The sequence below is a fragment of the Camelus ferus genome, chromosome 5, assembly GCF_009834535.1.
Source record: "Camelus ferus isolate YT-003-E chromosome 5, BCGSAC_Cfer_1.0, whole genome shotgun sequence".
NCBI lineage: Eukaryota > Metazoa > Chordata > Mammalia > Artiodactyla > Camelidae > Camelus > Camelus ferus.
This window is the reverse complement of record NC_045700.1, coordinates 91391443-91411488: the sequence shown is the minus strand read 5'-3', so window position 1 is coordinate 91411488 and position 20046 is coordinate 91391443. Positions and strand designations below refer to the sequence as shown.

At 46.5% G+C, this 20046-nt stretch overlaps 1 protein-coding gene across 5 annotated transcripts in view; it reads right to left on the bottom strand.

Annotated features, from left to right (window-relative positions):
* Window positions 1–2052: 2052 nt before the first annotated feature.
* Window positions 2053–20046, bottom strand: part of NEU2 (neuraminidase 2) — an 82614-nt gene continuing 64620 nt past the window's right edge. For 2 of the 5 annotated variants that reach the window (XM_032480524.1, XM_006191149.3), the window contains 2 exons: window positions 7525–7730; window positions 2053–6263 (listed from right to left, as the gene is read on the bottom strand). In XM_032480524.1, coding sequence (XP_032336415.1) covers window positions 5298–6263; window positions 7525–7730 — 1172 coding nt within the window. In that variant the 3' untranslated portion in view covers window positions 2053–5297. Of the gene's footprint in view, window positions 6264–7524; window positions 7731–13454; window positions 13721–14658; window positions 14747–20046 lie in introns of those variants that run through there. The other 3 variants (XM_032480526.1, XM_032480527.1, XM_032480525.1) reach the window with 3 other exon arrangements.

The following is a 20046-nucleotide window of genomic DNA, read 5'->3' as shown; positions in this document are numbered from 1 at the left end:
ACCTCTCCCTGGGTTTGGAGGATGGCGTCCTCTGATATCATGGAAGGTCTGGATTCCCTGGGGTGGAAGAGGGATTCTGAAATCTCAGGAAAGTTTGTGACGACAGGGGTGATAGATGTCAAAACCTCTCTGTCACTTTTCTTGAGCCATCAGATGTCAGAATTGACCAGAGAGAGTCAGTGACAGAAATGATCTCTTTTCTAGCTTGTCTTTTTCTGAATGCTTTTGGCCCCTGTGACCTTGAAGTGTCCAGAGCTGACTGCAGAAGCACTCCCTTCCTCACTCGAGCCTCAACACCCCCTTCTCAGTTGCTGAGGCAAGAATAGCAGAGTGGTATTGGTTTCTTATTGTCACTGTAACAAACCACCACCCACTCAGTGGCTTAAAGCCACACACACTCTCTCTGACAGCTCTGAAGGGTGGAAGGGCAAAGTCAGTTTCACTGGGCTAACGTCAGGGTATCAGCAGGCCACACGCCCTCCAGAGTCCTTCCTTGGCTTGTGGTGTCTTCCACCTTCAAAGCCAGCAGTGCAGTGTTTTGTTTCAGTGTCCCATCCCCTCTGTGTCTCCCTAGTCGGCTCTCCCCCTGCCTCCTGGTGCTCCAGATACTCGTGCCCCCCCCCCCCACATCCCACCCAGATAACTCAGGATGATCTCCCCATCTCAAGACCCCCCCCCCAACTTAATCCCATCTGTAAAGTCCCTTTAGCCATGGACAGCCAGCCACATGCCCAGGTTCTAGGGATCAGGACGCGGACATTGTTAGGGGTCATTCTTCAGCCTACCATACAGGCCTTGTCAGGGCCTTGGTTCCTGCTCCCCAGGGTCAGGTATGCCAGGGGCCAGGCCAACTCCCCAGCCCTTGAGACCCTTCCTCGATGGCTTCCCAGAGCTGGTCCCCCCAGGTTCCAAGGGTCCAGGCCACGGTTGCTGTCCCTAGAAGGCCAAGAAATAAATGTGGAGAGGCTCCTATGACTACCAAGTTGGAACGGCAATACCAGAGGGTGCGGTTCAAAGTGGTGTGCGGACAGAGGTGCTGCACAGGGCAGCTGCGTGGAGGCAAGGCGGGCACTAGCAGCTCTGAGTCAAATATCTGCGAGGATCAGGCCCAAGGGGCTCCCCAAAGCTGAGCCCCAGGTCTCCTGGTCTGTGCTAAGGGGAGTGCAGGTGAGGTCAGGCTTCCTTGCTCCCTGATGTGTCCATGCCCTGTTTGTGGGGACATTGGGTGGCGTACTAAACAGGGCTGCTCCCCCAGCCTCCCCTCAGCCTGGGCCTGGACGTGGATATACAATGGCCATGCACACACACACACATACACACACCAACCCCTGAGGTCCCAGGCAGTAGCACTGGGCTCGAAACTGTGTCTCTAATCTGGCACAGCCTGGACCTGGAGCTCCGGCGTTAACTGACTTTGGGGCCTCCTCCGACTTCGGAGTCTGAACTGTTTCCGACATTTGCACTGGAGAAGTCTGAGCCTGTGGCACACATTCTTTGCATTTGGGTGTTTATTTGTTTGACAAGTGGCTTTTAGGGGAAGGTGGAGGAGGGGAGGCGCCTGCTGGAACTGTGTATCAATCTGTGTGTGTGTCTCAAAGGTCGCAAGTCTCAGTAAAAATTCAGTTTCACTAAATGTAACCTGGATTGGATCCCAGAACAAAAAAAGGACATTGGTGGAAAAACTGATGAAATCCAAATAAAGTCTGGAGTTTAGTTAACAGTAACGCACCAGTGTTAACCTCTTAGTTTTGATCAATGCACCAGTTATGTAAGATGTTAACATCAGGGGAGACTGGGTGTGGGGTATTCAGGAACACTCTGTACTAGCTTTGCAACTTCTCTATAAATCTAAAATTATTCCCCCCAACAAGTTTATTAAAAAATATTCAGTTCCAAAGTTTTACAACACAATACAATATATTGACTTGGAGGTTTAACTAGCAAATCCACTATTTGGTTCAATGTTTATTTTTTATTGAAGTATGAAGTATACACACACACAGTGAGGACCACAGATCTTGTGTTCACAGCTCATTGAGTTTGTTTGTTTGCTTTTTTAATGGAGGCACTGGGGATTGAATCCAAGACCTCGGGCATGTTAAGCATGTGCTCTACCACTGAGCTGTACCCTCCTCACCCCACTGAGTTTTTAACATATGGAATCACCCACATAACCGGCACCAGATCAAACAAGAGAAAGTCCCCCAACACCCAGAAGTCTCCTTCTGATACCTTCTTAGTGAACGGCTCTCCCCGACCAGAGCTGGTCACTCCCCTGATACATACAGCATAGATTGGTTTTGCCTGGCTTTGAATTTCACATCAGTAATAAAGTATGTACTCTTCGGAGTCTGTTTTCTTTTTTTTTTTTTTAATTTGTTTATTTATCTTTTGCAGGGCAGCAGGTAATTAGGTTTACTTATTTATTTTTTAAGTGGTGGTACTGGGGATTGAACTCAGGACCTCATGCATGCTAAGCATGCGCTCTACCACTGAGCTATACCCTCCCAAGTCTGTCTTCCTTCACTCAACATAATGTCTGAAAATCATCCATGCTATTGTGGGTAGCAGTTCATTCTTTTCTTGTTGTACAGTATCCCCCAATTTGCTGTCCATTCTGTTTTTGATCTACCTTTGGGTTGTTTTCAGTTTGGGATTCTCAGGAATGAAGACGCCATAAACATTTGTATATGTGTCTTCGGCAGCTGTATATAGTCATTTCTCTTGGAAATACATTTCAGAGTGGAATTGCTGGGTCATAGAGTATTTCCTGTTCACCTTTAGCAGATATTACCAAACAGCTCTCCAAAGTGATTATACCAGTTACACTTCCTCCAGAAATGTATGCATGTCCTGGTTGCTTCACATCCTTGCCAATACTTGCTGTTGTCAATCCTTTTCATTTCAGTCCTTCTAGTGATATGTATCCTATGGTTTTTATTTGCATTTCCCTGAGGAACATGTTTGGCAGCCTTTGGGACATCCTCTTTTGTGAAGTGACAGTTCAAGCCTTTTGCTCTTTTTTTTTTTTTTCTGGATTGTTCATCTTTTTTCTTATTGATTTGTAGGAGCTCTTTATATATTCTAGATACAAGTCCTTTGTCAGATGTATTATAAATCTCCTCTCCCCATTTATGGCTTATCACTCTCTCGATGGTGTCTTTTGGTGAGTAGATCAGCTCGGCTTTAACCAAATCAACTATTGCTTTGTTGTTGTTCAAATCAGAAGAACTAGAAGAAGCTTTAGAGATCATTGTGCCAGTGGTTCTTGATCTTTGTGTTCACTGGAATAACTGGAGGAGCTTTTGAAAAAATAACCGTGCCTGGGCATCAACATGATTTAAAGCTCCCCAGGGAATTCTAACGAGCAGTTGGATTTGAGACCCACTGACCTCTGTGAATGGAGAGGGTTTAAGAGAGCAATGTTTTGCTTGGCAGTGGCCAGATGCCCCACCTTTTTCCTGCCTCATCTCAAGGCCTTAACAGATGATTGACTCTTCCAGGATAGTAAATAGAGGTCAGCCCCTGGCATAATCTTTAGTGGGTCTTTCTCTCTCAAACCTCAGATATGGCTGGTATAGTCCTGGTTAATGCCCACTGTCTTGGTATAACTATTAAGAGCATCCTCCTCTCATTCTCAAAAGTGTCCCAACTGAGACAATACACTATAGGGTTGTCCCACCTTGAAACTTCTTGAAAGCGCATTGCCCCTCATCCTCACCCTCCTGATTTGGCCTCAGCCCCTCACTTACAGCTACCTTTGAGGGGTTCAGAAGACATCAGGTGGGCATCCCCAAAACAGAGGGGCCAAACTTTCCAACCCAGCAATGACCAGGCCCTAATACCTCATTCTTCCAGCTGGATTTCTTAAGATCTCACTCAGAGAAGCAGCATCAGGAGGCCAGTGTGGGAACCACACCCAGAACCAAAGCCCTGTCCCCAGCTGTCCACCCTGTGAACATTCCATCTAACCACTGCCTGGCCACATAGAGATGCAGCTCCGCTGCAAGAACCCTTGACTGCTGTCTTTTGATCCCCTGTCATCAAACCAGTAGACTAGCCTGATCTATAAAAGAGTTAATAAGAGGGGGGTCTGATGAGGATGGGGTGCAAGTTCACTTTTCCACAGGGACAAGCGGCAAAGGCCCCTGAGGACCCTGGAGAGGAGTCAGCCTCCTCCACCCAGGATGTCACCTGCCTTCTTTTTCTACACAGCAAGAACTACACAACCACAGCACCTCTCCCCTCTTTTGTAGCCTCCACATGGTGACACACATGTCACCACAAAGAGCGAGTGCCCCAGAGCAGCTCTGTGCCGTAGACCCACATCCAACAGCCCAAGCCCTCCTGTCTCCTCCATTCTTCTGAATTATCTGATCCATTGGAATTTCATTCTCACCTTTAGCCACATCACCTATAGAAGAACTTCCGAGACTGCGGTGGGAGGAGCGGTGGCCCCAAAAGATAGATCCATCTTCTAACCCCAGAATCTGTGACTGTGATGTTATTTGGAAAAGAGGCTTCGTGGATGTAATTCAGTGAACGATCAGCCTGGATTATCCAGGTGGGCTCTAAATCCAATCACAGATGTTCTAATAAGATACAGAAGGAAAAACGGAGGAGGAGGAAGAGAAAGCCCTGCGGAGATGGAGGGAGAGATGAGTGATGCAGCCATGAGCCAAGGAAGGCCTGGGCCCACCAGGAGCTGAGAGGCTAGGAATGGAACCTCCCCTAGGACCTCGGGAGGGAGCACAGCCCTTTGGACACCTTGATTTTGGACTTCCAGCCTCCAGAAGGATGAAAGAATAAATTTCGGTTGTTTTAAGCCTCCAAGTTCATGGTAATTTGTTACAGCAGCCCTGACAAATGAATACGATGACCTAAGTGGGCTTAATTTTCCTAGACTCAGCCTGACCTCCCTGCAAAGGAGGGAGACACAGACAGACAGACAAGTATATACACACGTTTCTGCTAATTTACATCTTTGTCCCAGCCTTTCCCCAGGAACGTGATGAGCATTTGCTAAGAAGGAATGGGCTGGACTAGACAGTTTGTCAAGATCTGCAGAAGAGCTGGGCTGGAGGGAGGAGGCAGGCTGAGCCAAGGGGCTCCGGGAAGCTGGGCTCCTTCAGTTTCTAGGCTGAAAATAGAACCCTGCAGGAAGGCTGAGACCACGCAGGAGGAAAGGAGCCCAGAGGCAGACACACAGTTTCACCGAAAAGAATCAGAGGCAGCCTCTGAGGTCAAGAGGCCCCTAGAGGAAGGAAATCACCAGCGTGTCAGTTGGGAGAGCCCTTTTAGGGCAGTGCACAGTGGACTGACTGCTCACTGCAGAAACATTCAGCTGGGAAGGCTTGTTTCAGGGTGAACATGATGAAGACAATCTCTTCGTAATCATCCGATTCGTACAGACACCCAAACTGGGGTGACCCATCGGGGCCGGCACCCAAGCTCTGAAGATCAGAGTAAGCGCAGCTGCCTGTGGCCAGCAGGGTGGGCTCTGACCAGGCCAAGGGCACGGGGGGCCACCGGTTGAGGTACACGCCCAGGTTGGATCTCCGCTGTGGGTCAGTGGGGTGGGTGTAGAGCAGCCACCGGTCTGGGGAGCCTGACCCCACCCGGGGACTGGGGAAGCTGACGATGCTCCCATGGCAGCCATGGGGGGGCTCCACCAGCTTCTTCACCGGCTGGGTCTCCCTAAAATCCAGCCCATCATTGGCGCTCTCGGCCTGGACCCTGGCTCGGAGGGGGCTCCTGGCATTCAGATACACCACCCTCTGCTTTACATCCCCAACTTCAGCCACCTGGCACTCCAGGCTTTCCTGGGCCACAAAGTGCCCTCTCAGCCACGTGCACCCCTGGTCATGGCTGATGAAGCAGAAGGCAGAGGGGGAAGGCCCCCGCGGGAAGGGGAGGTTCCGGTAAGCGTAGGCTGGCACCACTAGGCTTCGGGGCTGGTTGTCCAGCTGCAGACAGTGTCCTGGGCCCACCGCAAAAGTGGCCCAGTCCTTGTGGGCTGGGCCGATGGCTGAGTCCGTGAGGTCTCTGGCAGGACTCCAGGACCTCCCGTGGTCGGTGCTGGTGACTTGGCACAGCCGCGTCACGTTGACCCTGGTACGGAGCTGGTGGTGCTCAGAGACCTGCCCCGGGATGGCAATGAAGAAGAGGAAGAGGGTCCCTGTCTTCTCATCGTACAAGGGGCTTGGGTTCATGGACCTGTGGCCCTTTAGCTGGGCTTGGGCCACCGTCTCCTGGGCGTGCCACTGAAGGTGAGGAGAGAAGGAGGAGCACAGCCTTGAACTGGCCAGTGACAGTGACAGGGGCTGCGCTCGGGGGGAGGGGAGTCTCATGGGGTTAGGGTGAAAGGTCACAGAGGAGAACTCGTGGCCCAGCACTCACTCACCCTCACAGCACCTCCAGAGTAGGGCCAGGTCTCCGCCTCACTCCCTCCAAGGCAGCCCACTCTTCATTTGAATGGCTATTGCTCCCACTCCCACCAACATGCATCACAGGGCACCCACCACATGCTAGACCCCAAGCACAAAGATGATTCAGGCATGAGCCCTTCCCAGCTTCATGCTGGCTCCTTCCACTTACCAGCCCAGTCTAGCTCCATTCTTGCAACATAAAGCCCTAGTAATAACCCCAATAGTCTGCCAGCATGGGACAGAATATGACAATCACCTCCCATCTTCTATGCCTCATACTCTATTAATGCAGCCTAGGAGGGGGCAACACCATGACACTAACGACTCACAGTGAGCTCCCACAGTCCCCGAGTCTACATCATACATGCTGCAGCTCTGCTGTCTGTCCCCATTTATTCATAGCTACCCCCCATGAGCGATTCTAAGGGCAGATACTTTGCTGAGAGCCTAACATCCATGGTTTCCTCTAACTCCTGACTTCTGGGGGACAGGTATTATTGGCTCCATCTTACATCTGTAGAATGAGAGGCTTAGATAAGGTAGACGAGCTACCCAAAGCCATGTCTCTGGTAAGTGGTGGAACCAGGACTTGAACCCAGGTCCATGTGCTTCAAACTCATGCTCTGAACAATTACTAGGAAATAATACCACAAAGAAGAGATAATAATAATATTAAATCCTTCATATGCGATAAGCCAGTCTTGGGTGTCTTTATCAAAATTACATGATCTACGTGCTGAAACTTCAGGACACAAGCAATCACCCCAACCACACACCCCACATTAGTTTAATTCAAAGGATAACCACCCCCGCAAGTTACATGATGCTGAACTAGTCCTCCTTCAGGTTCTCAAGACATAGGGAAACTTTTCCAAAATCAGTTTCCCTGAATGACTTGTAATAAAGCAGATGCAGCCAGGCCAACCAGACTTGTTCACAATGAACCCGTGTGAGATCTGGGTGATCACTTGGGGACACCTTCTCGGTCCCATCCCTAATGGTTCCCTGGGTCCTTCTGTCCTCCAGACCTCAGCCATCTAAGGACAGGCAGGTCCCCATGTTCCTGGCAGAGCAGAGTGGCCACATCCTGCCTTACCTGGACCTGGTGGGCTGATGCGTCGTAGCTTCCCCTGCGCAGGACAATTAGCTTCGCGTGCTCATCCTTCTTGCTCGTTCGTTTTTCCGCAAAAGCCAGCAGGGTCTTCTGCTGAGGCAGGTAGAGCAGAGCAGGGATTCTGTAGGCATGTGCTCCTGCCTGGAACACTGTCTCCTTCTGCAGGTTGGGGCAGGACACCATGGGGCCTAGGGGAGGGCAACAGAAGGGAAGATGAGTGCCCTGCAATCATGTCCCGAGATGGGGTCAGAGCTGTCTTCCCAGGCTGGTGGTGCTCCCCTATGGGCGAGGTGGCCTATTCTCCCACACAGGCTTTATTCCTCTTTATTACATTCCAAGCCCCTGCTCATCGACTCTTACGTGCCTTCCACGGAGCTTGACAGCCCCTCTGTCCATGAGACATTAGGAGCGGGTATTTGGAAAAGCATATTTTGTGTTGTATTTTGTTTTGTTTTGTTTTTTGGAGGGGGAAGTAATTAGGTTTACTTATTTATTTTTAGAGGAAGTGTTGGGGATTGAACTCAGGACCTTTTGCATGCTAAGTATGCTCTCTACCTCTTGAGCTATACCCTCTCTATCTTGTGTTGTATTTTTATTATAAGTTGACAAACCTCCTTATCTCCACTACTTTTGCCAAACCCAATTCATCAATCAAACACTGAACCCCAGGTAGGATAGGAGGGCTGGCACAGCGGCGTTTTGCAGCTGCCGAATTACCAGAAAATGACACGTGGGAGCTTTTTATAACTCCAGAGCCCTGGAAAGTTGTCTTAGAAAAAATGAAAAAGGGGGAAAGCCTCAGTTTTCTTAAGGATCTCCTCCTCAGACTGCCTGAGGCTAAGGCCCCGCTGCCCCCACCCTGGGGTGGGGAGGGGCGTTGTGAATGGCAGAGTAGACGCTCCTGACAGCTCTCCCAGGCTTCTAGGATCCTCCAGAGCTACAAGCAAATGGAAATTTTAGATAAGTATTTGGCCAAAAAGGATGGCGAGGCCAGAGATAACCTGGTGACCATGCATGACAGTGAGTTCCATGCCAGGCCACCTGGGTCCCCTTCAAGGGCCTGAATAGAACCTCCTCCTGGTCATTCCCCGGAAAGGCTGTATCTGGTGCCTGGCGGCCCAGAATATAAAGACCTGGCCCCCTTGTCCTAACTCGGATGTTCTGAAGGGTCCCAGGTCCAGGGCTCCCCGTGGGCTCAGCCAAAGCTTCCCTGAGACGGTGCACAGCCCAGCTTCTCCCTCTCTCCCTCCCGCTCCCCTCCTTTTCTTTCCAGGCTGCTGACCCCAGGAGACTCCCCCATAAAATACCCGTCAGAGCCCACTTTCTGGGGAGCCCCACCTGCAATGTGATCTTTGGGGAGAGGAAGTAGAAATCAGGGTGAGCCACAGAGTCACACAGTCTTTCCTCTGTACACCCTTTCCAACTTCTTGCATTTTCCCCTACCATGTCCGTATAGTATCTATGTAAAACTTGACATTTTTGAGAAAGAAATGTCATCTATCAGCATTTTATTCAATCCCTTATGAAAATTATTGTTAGGACAAGGTAAAAATACATGATGGTGGAGGCACTAAGTCTTCGTGATAAAATCTAGAACTGCAAAGGGCAGTCCAAGAAAACGGGGCTTGGAAGACATAACAGTGGCTAGGCTGAAACTTTGTTATGAACTGTGGATGAGACAGGATCAAATAGGATTAAAAATAAAAATGAAAATGGGAGAGAAAGATGCAGTTCAGCAGTGTCCTCTAGAAAATTGATCAAGGGTTTGTGTAAGCTCTTGGGTATTCACCCAGAAGTAGAACTGCTGAGTCATATGGTAATTCTCTGTTTAACTTTTTGAGTTGCTGCCAGATTGTTTCCACATCAGCTGTACCATTTTACATTCCAACCAGCAGTGTTTTAAGGTTCCAATCCCTTCGCATTCTCACTGACACTGGTTACTGTGTCTTTTTTGATAATAGCCCATCGGTGTGAAGTGGTATCTGACCGTGGTTTTGATTTGCACTTGATATAATGATGAATAAGGATGTTGAGCATCTTTGCATGTACTTCTTGGCTGTTGGAGTTGGACCTTAGACTGGGAGGCAATGGGAAGATTTCAAACTTGTTTAGGTAAGGAAGTGATCTCACCTTATTTACTTTTTAGGAAGTCCTTCTTTTGGTTTTAGGGGACAAGGGTCAGAAGGTGTGTGTTGCAGTTTTCCAGGTGACATAGAATAAAAGCCTGGATGAAGCAGAGACAGTGACCACTGAAAGAGGAACCCAGCTCTCAGAGATGGAAAGCAGTAGAATTAATATAGTTTGGAGGGCAAACTAGGGAGAAGTTAAGATAATTCCGTTTAAAATAGTCTGAATTATAAAGAAGCTGTGGTATATTTATACAATGGAATACTACTCATCCATAAAAAATAATAAAATAATGCCATTTGTAGCAACATGAATGGACCTAGAGATTATCATATTAAGTGAAGTAAGCCAGAAAGAGAAAGAAAAATACTATATGATATTACTTATATGTGGAATCTAAACAACAACAACAAAAAAGACAAACGAACTTATTTACAAAAGAGAAACAGACTCACAGACATGGAAGACAAATTTATGGTTACCAGAGTGGGGAGGGGGTGGGAAGGGATAAATTGGGAGTTCAAGATTTGTGGATTCTAATATACACAAAATAGATAAACAACAAGTTTACATTGTATAGCCCAGGGAACTATATTCAATATTTTGTAGTAATTTATGGTGGGAAAGAATATGAAAACAAATACATGCATGTTCCTATATGACTGAAGTATTGTGTTATACATCAGAAATTAACACAACATTGTAAACTGACTATACCTCAATAAAAATATATTTTAAAAATAAATAAATAAAATGGCTTGTCGCTAAATAAGGGGGAAAAAAGTAGTCTGAATTGATTTCCATAGCATCTATGACTGTTTTCTGTTTGTTTGTTTTGTTTTTGCAGGGAAAGTAATTAGGTTTAATTTATTTTTTAATGGGGGTACTGGGGATTGAACCCCAGACCTCATGCATGCTAAGCAAGCACTCTACCAATTGAGCTATACCCTCCCCTTATGACTGTTTTCTGGATTCCTCTTTTAGACTCTGATCTCCTTTAGGGCAGGGACAGATTTATTCATTCATGGTACAGATATTTATTGTGTTCCTACCTTATCCCCTGCATTGTTCTAGGAACTTGGGATGCTTTGTGAATAAACCAGAGATCCCTGGTCTTGCAGACTTGATGTTCTAGTAGGGATGGGTCGGTTACTATTATCGCCAAAACCAAATAGTGGTCGCTAGTGCTGAGACCTGTCCAAGCACTTGAAAGAGATGGCCTTATTTGATGGCACAAATGTTCCACAAATGCCCTGCCCTCTGTAAAACCTGTGCATCTGAGAGTGACACCCTTATGGAAAGATGTTGGCGTGGAGCAGGAAGGCTGTGAACACACTAACCCCAGCCCCTCCAGGCTGCTATTTATCATATATGTATTTAGAACCAAATTCTGCACAAGATGCAGGGTGGGGAGGGAAAAGGGGACCTCGGTGTCCATTCAAAGACTCTTCTGTATCCTCAGTAATTCAGCACTGACCCAAACTCGCACACCCACCAGCACCACCAATCCCCAATGTCTTCACAGTAATAATAGCCCTTACAACACGCCAGACACTCTTTAACTACTCTATAATATTTTTTAAAATATTTTGTAAATTGTCTTTATAAATCATATTATTTACAATTTACAAATATTTATTCATTTAATCCCCACAACACCCCTATGACATTGACACTATTATTATCCCGTTGTATAGCTGAGGACACTGAGCTCACCCAACCTTAAAGTGTTGCATTTGGAGCTAAAAACACTTCAAACCCCGTGTAGTACTGCCTCCGAAAGGAGTTCTGGAAAATGCCATCTTCCCACATCTTGTTACATTTCCAGTGATGCTTTGGCACCTTGTGTAGTAGCTGACCCACTGGACCCAGGTCTGACTCCAAACTGGCAGCAGCCTCAGACTGGCTTAGTCAGAAGAGAACTGAATTAAGAGTCAAAACATTCAAATTCTGGTTGTAGGTACACCCTTAACAGGTGTGTATCTTTGGGTAAGAACCCACCTCCCTGGGTTGTGTCTCCACATCTGGCAAGAAGGGAGCTGTAGGAGGTGCCAGGTGGGCCCCTCCATCTCCAGGGCTGGGGCTGAGGCTGAGGGGGAGGGGAGGGCCCTCAGCACAAGCTGGTCTCACACTCCAGCATCAGCAATTAGAGAGAAGACATGCTGGGTTGAACTTCAAGAAACTACCATTTCATAGGTCAGAAGTCATTGGATAGCAGTGATTTCCAATGGTTCTGCCTGAGGCTACCAGCAGCTGCTGTGGTTTGTGGCCTAGTGGGCTCTGAGCCCAAGCACAGCATCTTATACAAGGAAGCTCCCCTCTCTCCACAGGCCCAAGAGGCTGGCTTTAGCGCCCCCATCTCGGACGAGGGGAAGCTGGGAAGTGAGTCAGGGAGACAATAGATAACTTCCTTGCGTTGGTGGTAGGGGAGGGTGGAGCTGAGTCTGGATCCGCCAGATTCCAGAACCCACGCCCCTAACCACTGGATTCCAGAACCCATGCCCCTAACCACCGGATTCCAGAACCCACGCCCCTAACCGCCAGGACCGCCTGCCACGAGACCCACAGCTGGACTCTGAGGTCTGAAAGGCTTCCTCAGAAAAGGCAGGCAGTGCAAGGTCCTTGCCTGCCTCTCTCTCTCCCGTTGGGAGCACAACTTCACTGGAACCTTTCAGATCCAGGGGCCCTATTGTCAGCATTCACTTGCTCACTTCAGGAAGATGCTGTGGCAGTTTACAAATCTGTACTGAGCCCCTTACATGTGCCAGGAAACAGATAAACAGATAAGCCCTGGTTGCTGCCCTCTGGGAGCCCAGAACAATGAGAGCTAGTAAATCTGGGAAGCAAGAGAGAGAAACGCTGCAGCCTTCCAGGAGGAAGAGCCTTGTTCTAGGCTCAGTCAGGGTAGAACTTTGCCTGTTGCTACCACACTGAAATAATGCTTCTCTCCGAAGAGCAGGCAGCCGCCTCCATCTGGCTGACCAACAGCACTAGCAGAGCAAGGCTGTGGGGCAGCAGTCCTAAAGCCTGAGCAGTTTCTTTCCCCAAGAAAACCACATTTCCAGAGGGTTCAACAACTCTGCTCAAGCCCACCCCAGGCTGAGAGGAGCTCTCTTGACACCCGTGCCAGCACAAGACCACCGAGCGTACTCCTGGAGGTCCAGACCAGCAATAACGGGGGGGAAGAATTAGTTTTCCTGAGCTGAGCCTTCTCCACACATGCCCCATCTGACATGTCCTCCAACACCCCAAGAACAGAGTGGGAGCCACATCAGGGGGCTGGTGGGCTTTAAAATGGCCATCAACTAATTTGCAGCAAAATGGATGGGCCTAGAGATGATCACACTAAGTGAAGTAAGTCAGACAGAGAAAGACAAATGTATGATATCACTTACATGTGGAACCTAAAACAATGACACAAATGAACTTATTTACAAAACAGAAAGTCTCACAGACACAGAAAACACATTTACGGTTGCCAAAAGGGAAAGGAGGGGGAAGGATTAATCAGGAGTTTGAGATGAGCAGATACAAACTACTATATATAAAATAGATAAACAAGGTCCTATGAGATAGCACAGGGAACTATATTCAAAATCTTGGAATAATCTATAATGAAAAAGAATACATATATATATATATACATGTGTATATATATATGTAACTGAGTCACTAAGCTGTACACCAGAAGCTAACACAACATTGTAAATCAAATATATTTTGATAAAAACAAATCGCCATCACCTGAGACACCCCCAAATGTTGTATCATCACTCCGTAATTACCTGGTTCAGAAGAACTCGTTTATGTCAACAAGAAAACAGGTGGGTCGCCTCTGAGAGAGAAGCTGTACCTACAGGAGTGTTCCAGGTTGGGTCCCAGGGCCTGGGTGGGAAGCCAGGGGGTGTGAGCAGAGGCTGGGGGACCCAGCTTCTAGAACAGTGCAGCACGTGCACTCCCAGGCCTCACCTGGAGTCTCAAGGCCTCCTCTGTTGGGCCTGTGCCTATAAACCCCTGGGGAGGTCTTGACTTCTGCCACCCATTCATCAGCCTACATGCTCCAGAGCGACGTGGGTGTACAGACCCAGCCTTGGCCCAGTTAGGATGGTGCCTCTCATTAGCCAGGGGAAGTCTGTCTAGTTCTCTACACAGTCATGCTGAATCACAATGAGCCACAGGCAGCCTGAGTCAAGCTCGCCTCTTAGTTGGATGCATCGAGCAAAATGTGTTTACAGAGGGGAACAGACTTCCCAGGACCTGGGAGAGTAGGGAAGTGCAGGGCTGGGGATAAGGAGGGGCTGGACCACACAGGACTCAGCTCCTCTACTGGCTCTCCCAGGGCCAGCTGGGTGAGCAGGACAGCTCCTTGACCTCTTGGGACCTCAGTCTCCTCCTCTGAAAAATCAAAGCAAAAACAGCACTGTGGACTCCCAGCTGCATTACAGACCATACACTCGTCTGCTGCTACCACCCAGTATCAAGAGTGTGTCTGGTACATCACTGATACTCCATCAATACCCAGCAGCGAGTGAACAGGTGGTGCTGCCTTTCCAGGCAGAGCCGACAGTGTGAGGCTTGCAAGCAAAAAACCCATCCAAATCTCTTAGCCCAGCATCCAGCATACGGCAGGGACCCACTAGAGGCTGGTACCTGGTAATGAGCCCTTTCCTTCTGCACCTGCCACAACCAAGTCTACGGCTCCATGGGCCATGAGCTCGTTCCCAGGAGGACGAGTAGTTTGCTGGCACACAGCCAGAAGGTAGACCCCTCCTCACCCAAGTTCACCGCCCGTGTGCGTGAGGCTGCAGTAGTTGGAAAAGTCACAAGGCAGTCCCACTCAGTGCAAAGTGCACTTCCTGTCTTAGTCTAGAAGCAGCGGGTGAGGGAGGTCTCCCTAATTTGTTCCCCTTCCCTCCTCTGGACACAGTCCTTTCTTGGTCTCTTTAGCTCTAGAAGATTCCCGGAGCTCAGAGTCGAGTGCAGACACACCTCGTTGCCTCTTTCCTGGACGGTCAGCTCCCGAGGTCACAGCATCCCCCTGGATGGTGGTTCTGAGACCTCCTGCTCCTGCTCTGGACTAACCCTCTCACCAGGTCTCAGAGAGGCAGTCACCTGACCTCCTAGTTTATCTTTGAAAGCCCCACCCACAGACCAGCCCCCGTGAGGACTCCCATAAACCCCCACCTCTAGCCCTGACTCACACTCCACTGGAGGTCCACGAACCACCTCGAGGTCGACGCCCTTACATCCTTGCTGCTGTCCGGCTAATTCACTGCGCAACAGAAGAGGTGTTTTACAAGCGGGCTCACCCGTAAGGAGATAAACGCTTGCAACTTTTTGGATCATGAACTATCAAGCGGCGAAATGCTGGAGTTATAAAAATACTTGTTTAGGGCAGCGAAAACACTCTGTACGATATTACAACAAAGGATGTATGTCCAAACCCACAGAATGTACACCACTAAGAGTGAATGCTAAGGTAAATTATGGACTTTGGGTGACTATGATATGTCAGTGTAGGTTCATCCATGGTTAAAAATAAAAAAGATGTACCATTCTGGTGAACAGAGTTGCCAATGGGGAAGGTTATGCACATATGGGAATGGGGGCATACGGGAAAACTCAACATCTTTCTCTCAAGATTGTACACCTAAAACTGCTCTTTAAAAACTCACTTAAAAATTTATAATAAATAACAACAAAAATTATTTTAATGTAAGAAAAAAGTGGGTTAAATATAAGGGTAATAACTCTTATTATTTTATTTTATTTTATATTTTATTAATTTTTTTGTTTTCAATGTTACTTTTTGTTAGTTTGCATGCTTACTTTTTAAACAGGTTTTTATAGATTTTTATTTTATTTATTTTTTTAAGGGGGGAGGTAATTAGGTTTATTTATTTATTTACTTATTTACTTATTTTTAAATAAAGGTACTGGGGATGGAACCCAGGACCTCATGCAAGCTGAACATGGACTCTACCACTGAGCTATACCCTCCCCTGCCAAGGGCAATGACTCATTGAAGAAACTGCAACAAACCCCTCAAATGGAATATAAGGCACCAATTAATTAAAATCATGTTTTAAAAACTCAGATAATGCATGGGAAAATGCTGGGATGGTATGAAGTATAAAAAGTAGGATACAAGATGGCATATAAGTTAGGACCTCACTTTTCTAAATGTGTGTATTGTATACTTAAAAATCTATATTAAAACATGCACAAAAATTATATCAAAATATATATCGCTACACCCCCCAAAATTTAGCATGGTACCTGGAATAAAGTAGTAAATTTAGTAAATATCTGTTGAATATAGACTGAATAAATAAATATTTTCAGTAATTAATGTTGATGAGTAAGATTACAAGCGATGTTTATCTACTTCCTTGTACTCTTCTAGACTCTTGTGAATTTTATTATTAGTTTAAAAAGGCATTATCTAAAAAAATAATGGTAAGTAACATAATGAAAGCCTTTAAATGTGGCTTAATAGTGCCTATTAACTCTCTCCTGGCCAGATCATCAAGTAGGGAAATATGGTTTCAAAAGGGCTTAAAGAACTTGTAAAAATGGGCTTGACTCAGCATGCAAATTCAGTTTATGTTTGATTCCGAAGGATCAATTGATGAAGTGTTTGAAAATATTTATTGAACACACTCTGTGTAGCCAAAACCACTCTGGGCAGGAGATGGAGAGAAAGATCCTGGAGAAGGTCCCAGACCTCCCAGTGCTTATTATATGGGAAAAAGTTGCACATGCAAGGAACAGAGGCCAGTGAAGGCAGGGAGCTGGGGGTGCTGGGTGGTTTGTGATGGAGAGCAAGGAGGGGTCGGGAGGACAGGGGTAGTCAGGAGGACTTCCTGGACCTGGGCCAGGTCAGAAGGAAAAGTGAAGCATACAACGGAGGGATAGGACATCTCAGCAGGAGAGCACAGAGCCCAGCACGTAGTGGGTGCACTGTTGGAGTCGGAGGAAGTGCAGAGATGAACGCATGGGAACGGTTAGCACCAGGCTTGCCAGGACCATCCGGACTTTCAATATAGACTGTTTTCTCTCTGATGGCTTTTGCGATTTTTCTTTATCTTTAATGTTCTGCAGTCCCAATATGGGATGTCCAGGTGTGAATTTATTTTTATTTACCTTGTCTAGGACTCAGCACACTTTTTCAAATGCAGAACTTGTGTCTTTCTTTGTCTAAAAATTTCTGTCATTAATACTTGGAATGCTGCCTCTCCTCCACTCTCTCTTCTCTCCTTCAGAACAGCCCATTAAATGTAAATGGGGTTTTCTTGATTTGTTCTCCAAAAGTCTTTTGACTTATTTTTCACATTTTCCATCTCTTTGCCTCCTGGCACTTTATTCTGGGAGATTTCTCAGATATATCTCGCAAATCACTAAAGTTGTGTCTAGCTAAGATTTTTTTAAATGCAGTATTTTTATTTCTGTAATTTCTAGTTCTTCTTTGAATTTACTTTAAAAATCAATTACCTCAGCACTAAAAAGAAATGAGCTATCAAGCCATTGAAAAGACATGGAGGGACCTTAAATGCATATTACAAGTGCGCAGCCAATCTAAAAAGATGACCTACTATATTGTTCCCACTACATGACATTCCAGAAAAGGCAGATTAAGGAGACAGTAAAAAGACCAGTGGTTGCCAGGGGTTGTGGGGATGGGGGCAGAGGATGAATACGAGATGGACAGATGATTTTTAAGGCAGTGGAAATACTCCATATGATACTATAATGATGGGTACATGTCATTATACATTTGTCTAAACCTACCGAAAATACAAGACCCAGGGTGAACTATAATGTAACCTATGCACTTGGGGTGATTATGATGTATCAAAGTGGCTTCATCAGTTGTAACAAATGCACTACTGTAATAGGGGATGTTGATAATGGGGGAGGCTGTGAGTATATGGGGGCTGTGGGAAATCTCTGTATCTTCCCTTCAATCTTGCTGTGAACCTAAAATTGCTCTAAAAAAATAAAGTCTTAATCTTAAAACATGATTTCCTATTCTCATCTTATAGATTTTACTCCTTTATCTCTTCAAGCACCTGACATACTTACTCTTTTGTCTTTTTTATTCTACTGTTTCTATTTCCTCAAGTGTCAACTCTCCCGTTTTTGTGGGATGCTTTTCTTCCTACTGAACTTCCTCAAATGTTTCATAATTTTTGTGTGTGAGCTCACCCTCAATGGGAATTATCTTTTGGGTATGGTGGTGGAGGTGTTCCCACTAGTGTCTGAGACTGAGAACACCCCCTCATAGTTGCCTGTACCTAAGCCTGAAGGGTTCACAGTCTCTCAACTTCCTTCCTCAGTTTCTATCTTTGAGTTTCTGTACTTTGTGAGGGGTGAAAATTTGGACCGCATGTGAAAACCCAGTGTCTCCTCTGTTTCTAGAGGACTTTATTTACACTCTTGGCCTGGACATTTTTAAGCTTCTGAGCCATAATTCCTCTCCAAAATTCCTGCTGTGTTCAGGTCCAAAGGCTTTTCTTGTTTCCCCATAGCTGTTAACACAAAACAGCATGTCTCCTGGCCATGTGTGTAATAGTCCCTAAAGAACTATTTCACCAGGGCAGATACAGAATGACCTAAGAATAACGTGTTCATTTATGGCACCTGGAGATTTACCGTCCTCACTCTTGAGGATGATATACACGATTTTATATTTTTTCAGCATTTCTGTGTGTTTGGGAAATTTAATATGATCTTGGGTAAACTATTTAACTTCTGTACATCTGGCTTCCTCATGAGAAGACTGTACTGATAGTAAAACAAGTTAATTCATGTAAAATGCTTAGTACAGAACCTGCCCCAGAAGTGGTCAATAAATGTTATGATAAGTATTCCTGTTTCTGCTCAGTTCTTTTTCTTGTCTGGACCTGGTCTATCACCTTTATATATTTATTTCAAATGTATTTTTCAAACCACCCCACAACAATTTTTTTTTAAACTTTAAACATTTAAGTCCCTCTCCTCTTTCACACTTCCAACCGCAAACTCAACACAGGAAGTTAGTAGATAATCCTAAAAGAAATTCTCTTACAATGAATTCAACTTATTATACTTGAATATTCAATTTCTGCCAATGCACAGTTATAATAATCACTTTAAAATAATTGGCTTATTACTGTTAAATCCATGAATGAGCTATCAAAAATTATCACCCAGAAAACATCACAAAAGCTTCTGGTCAAGGGCATCCCAGGTCTTGAAAGGGATTTCTCTGTGTCTTAGTGCATTCGGGCTGCTAGATACCAGAGACTAGGGGCTTATAAACAACAGAAATTTATTTCTCACTGTTCTGGAGGCTGAGAAGTTCAAGATCAAGGCATTGGTATATTTGGTGTCTGGTGAGAACCCCCTTCCTGGTTCACAGACGGCTGTCTTCTCTCTCTAACCTCACAGAGCGGAAGTGGCAGGGGAGCCCTCTAAGGTCTCTCTGATAAGGACACGTAAGTCCCTCATAGGCAGAGCCCTCGTGATGCAATCACCTCCCACAGGCCTCATCTTCTGCACCATCACACTGGGGATAGTTTTCAACATATGAATTTAGGGAGGATGTAAACATTCAGCCAGTTTGAGTGAAACAATCAGTTTCATCCCAGACTATCCCTATAGCAGAATAGTAGACAATCATTAAAAAGAGTGAAGGATTTAAGGTGTGCTGAACTGGAAAATTACCAAGACCAGAGACACAGAACGGTATGTACCTGCTGTGGTTCCGCCTACATAAAATAAAGGATATAGGTGTGTGTGTGTCTCTGTGCCTGTGTGTGTGTATCTATGAGAGAGAGAGAGGGAGGGAGGGAGGGAGGCAAATTACGTATAGAGAGAACACTTCTAGACAGATACTCGTGAACCTATTAACAGAGGTTATGTAAAATGTTTTTGAGCAGGAGAGTGACAAGCTCAGGACTGTCAGCAGATCCACCTGGCATATTGAGTGGGATAGGGTGGAAAGGCAGTAATAGGCAGAGACTGAAGCCAGGGTATCTGTTTAAAGGATGTAGCAATAGTACAGATGAGAGTTGGGGGCCTATTCTGAAGCTGCGAGAGGGAGAGGAGGAAAAAATAAATTAGATTCATTTGTGCTGTGCCCCCAGTGGTAACCCCAAAGGCATCTGCTGGGCACCTCAAGATGCTAATCCCACAGACCTGGTGACCCTTTTCTCAGAGTTTGTTCACCCAGCCCTGGGCCCTGGGAGGCAGGTCAGGAGATGGGGCCCTCAAGCAGGTGAGGCATGTTTCCCTTGTACCCCTGCCCACCTGGGAGTGTGGAACTGGTTCCTGCCCTGCCCCACCGCCCTCCCTCCACTGAGCACCACACAACAGCCTGCTTCACTGAAGACA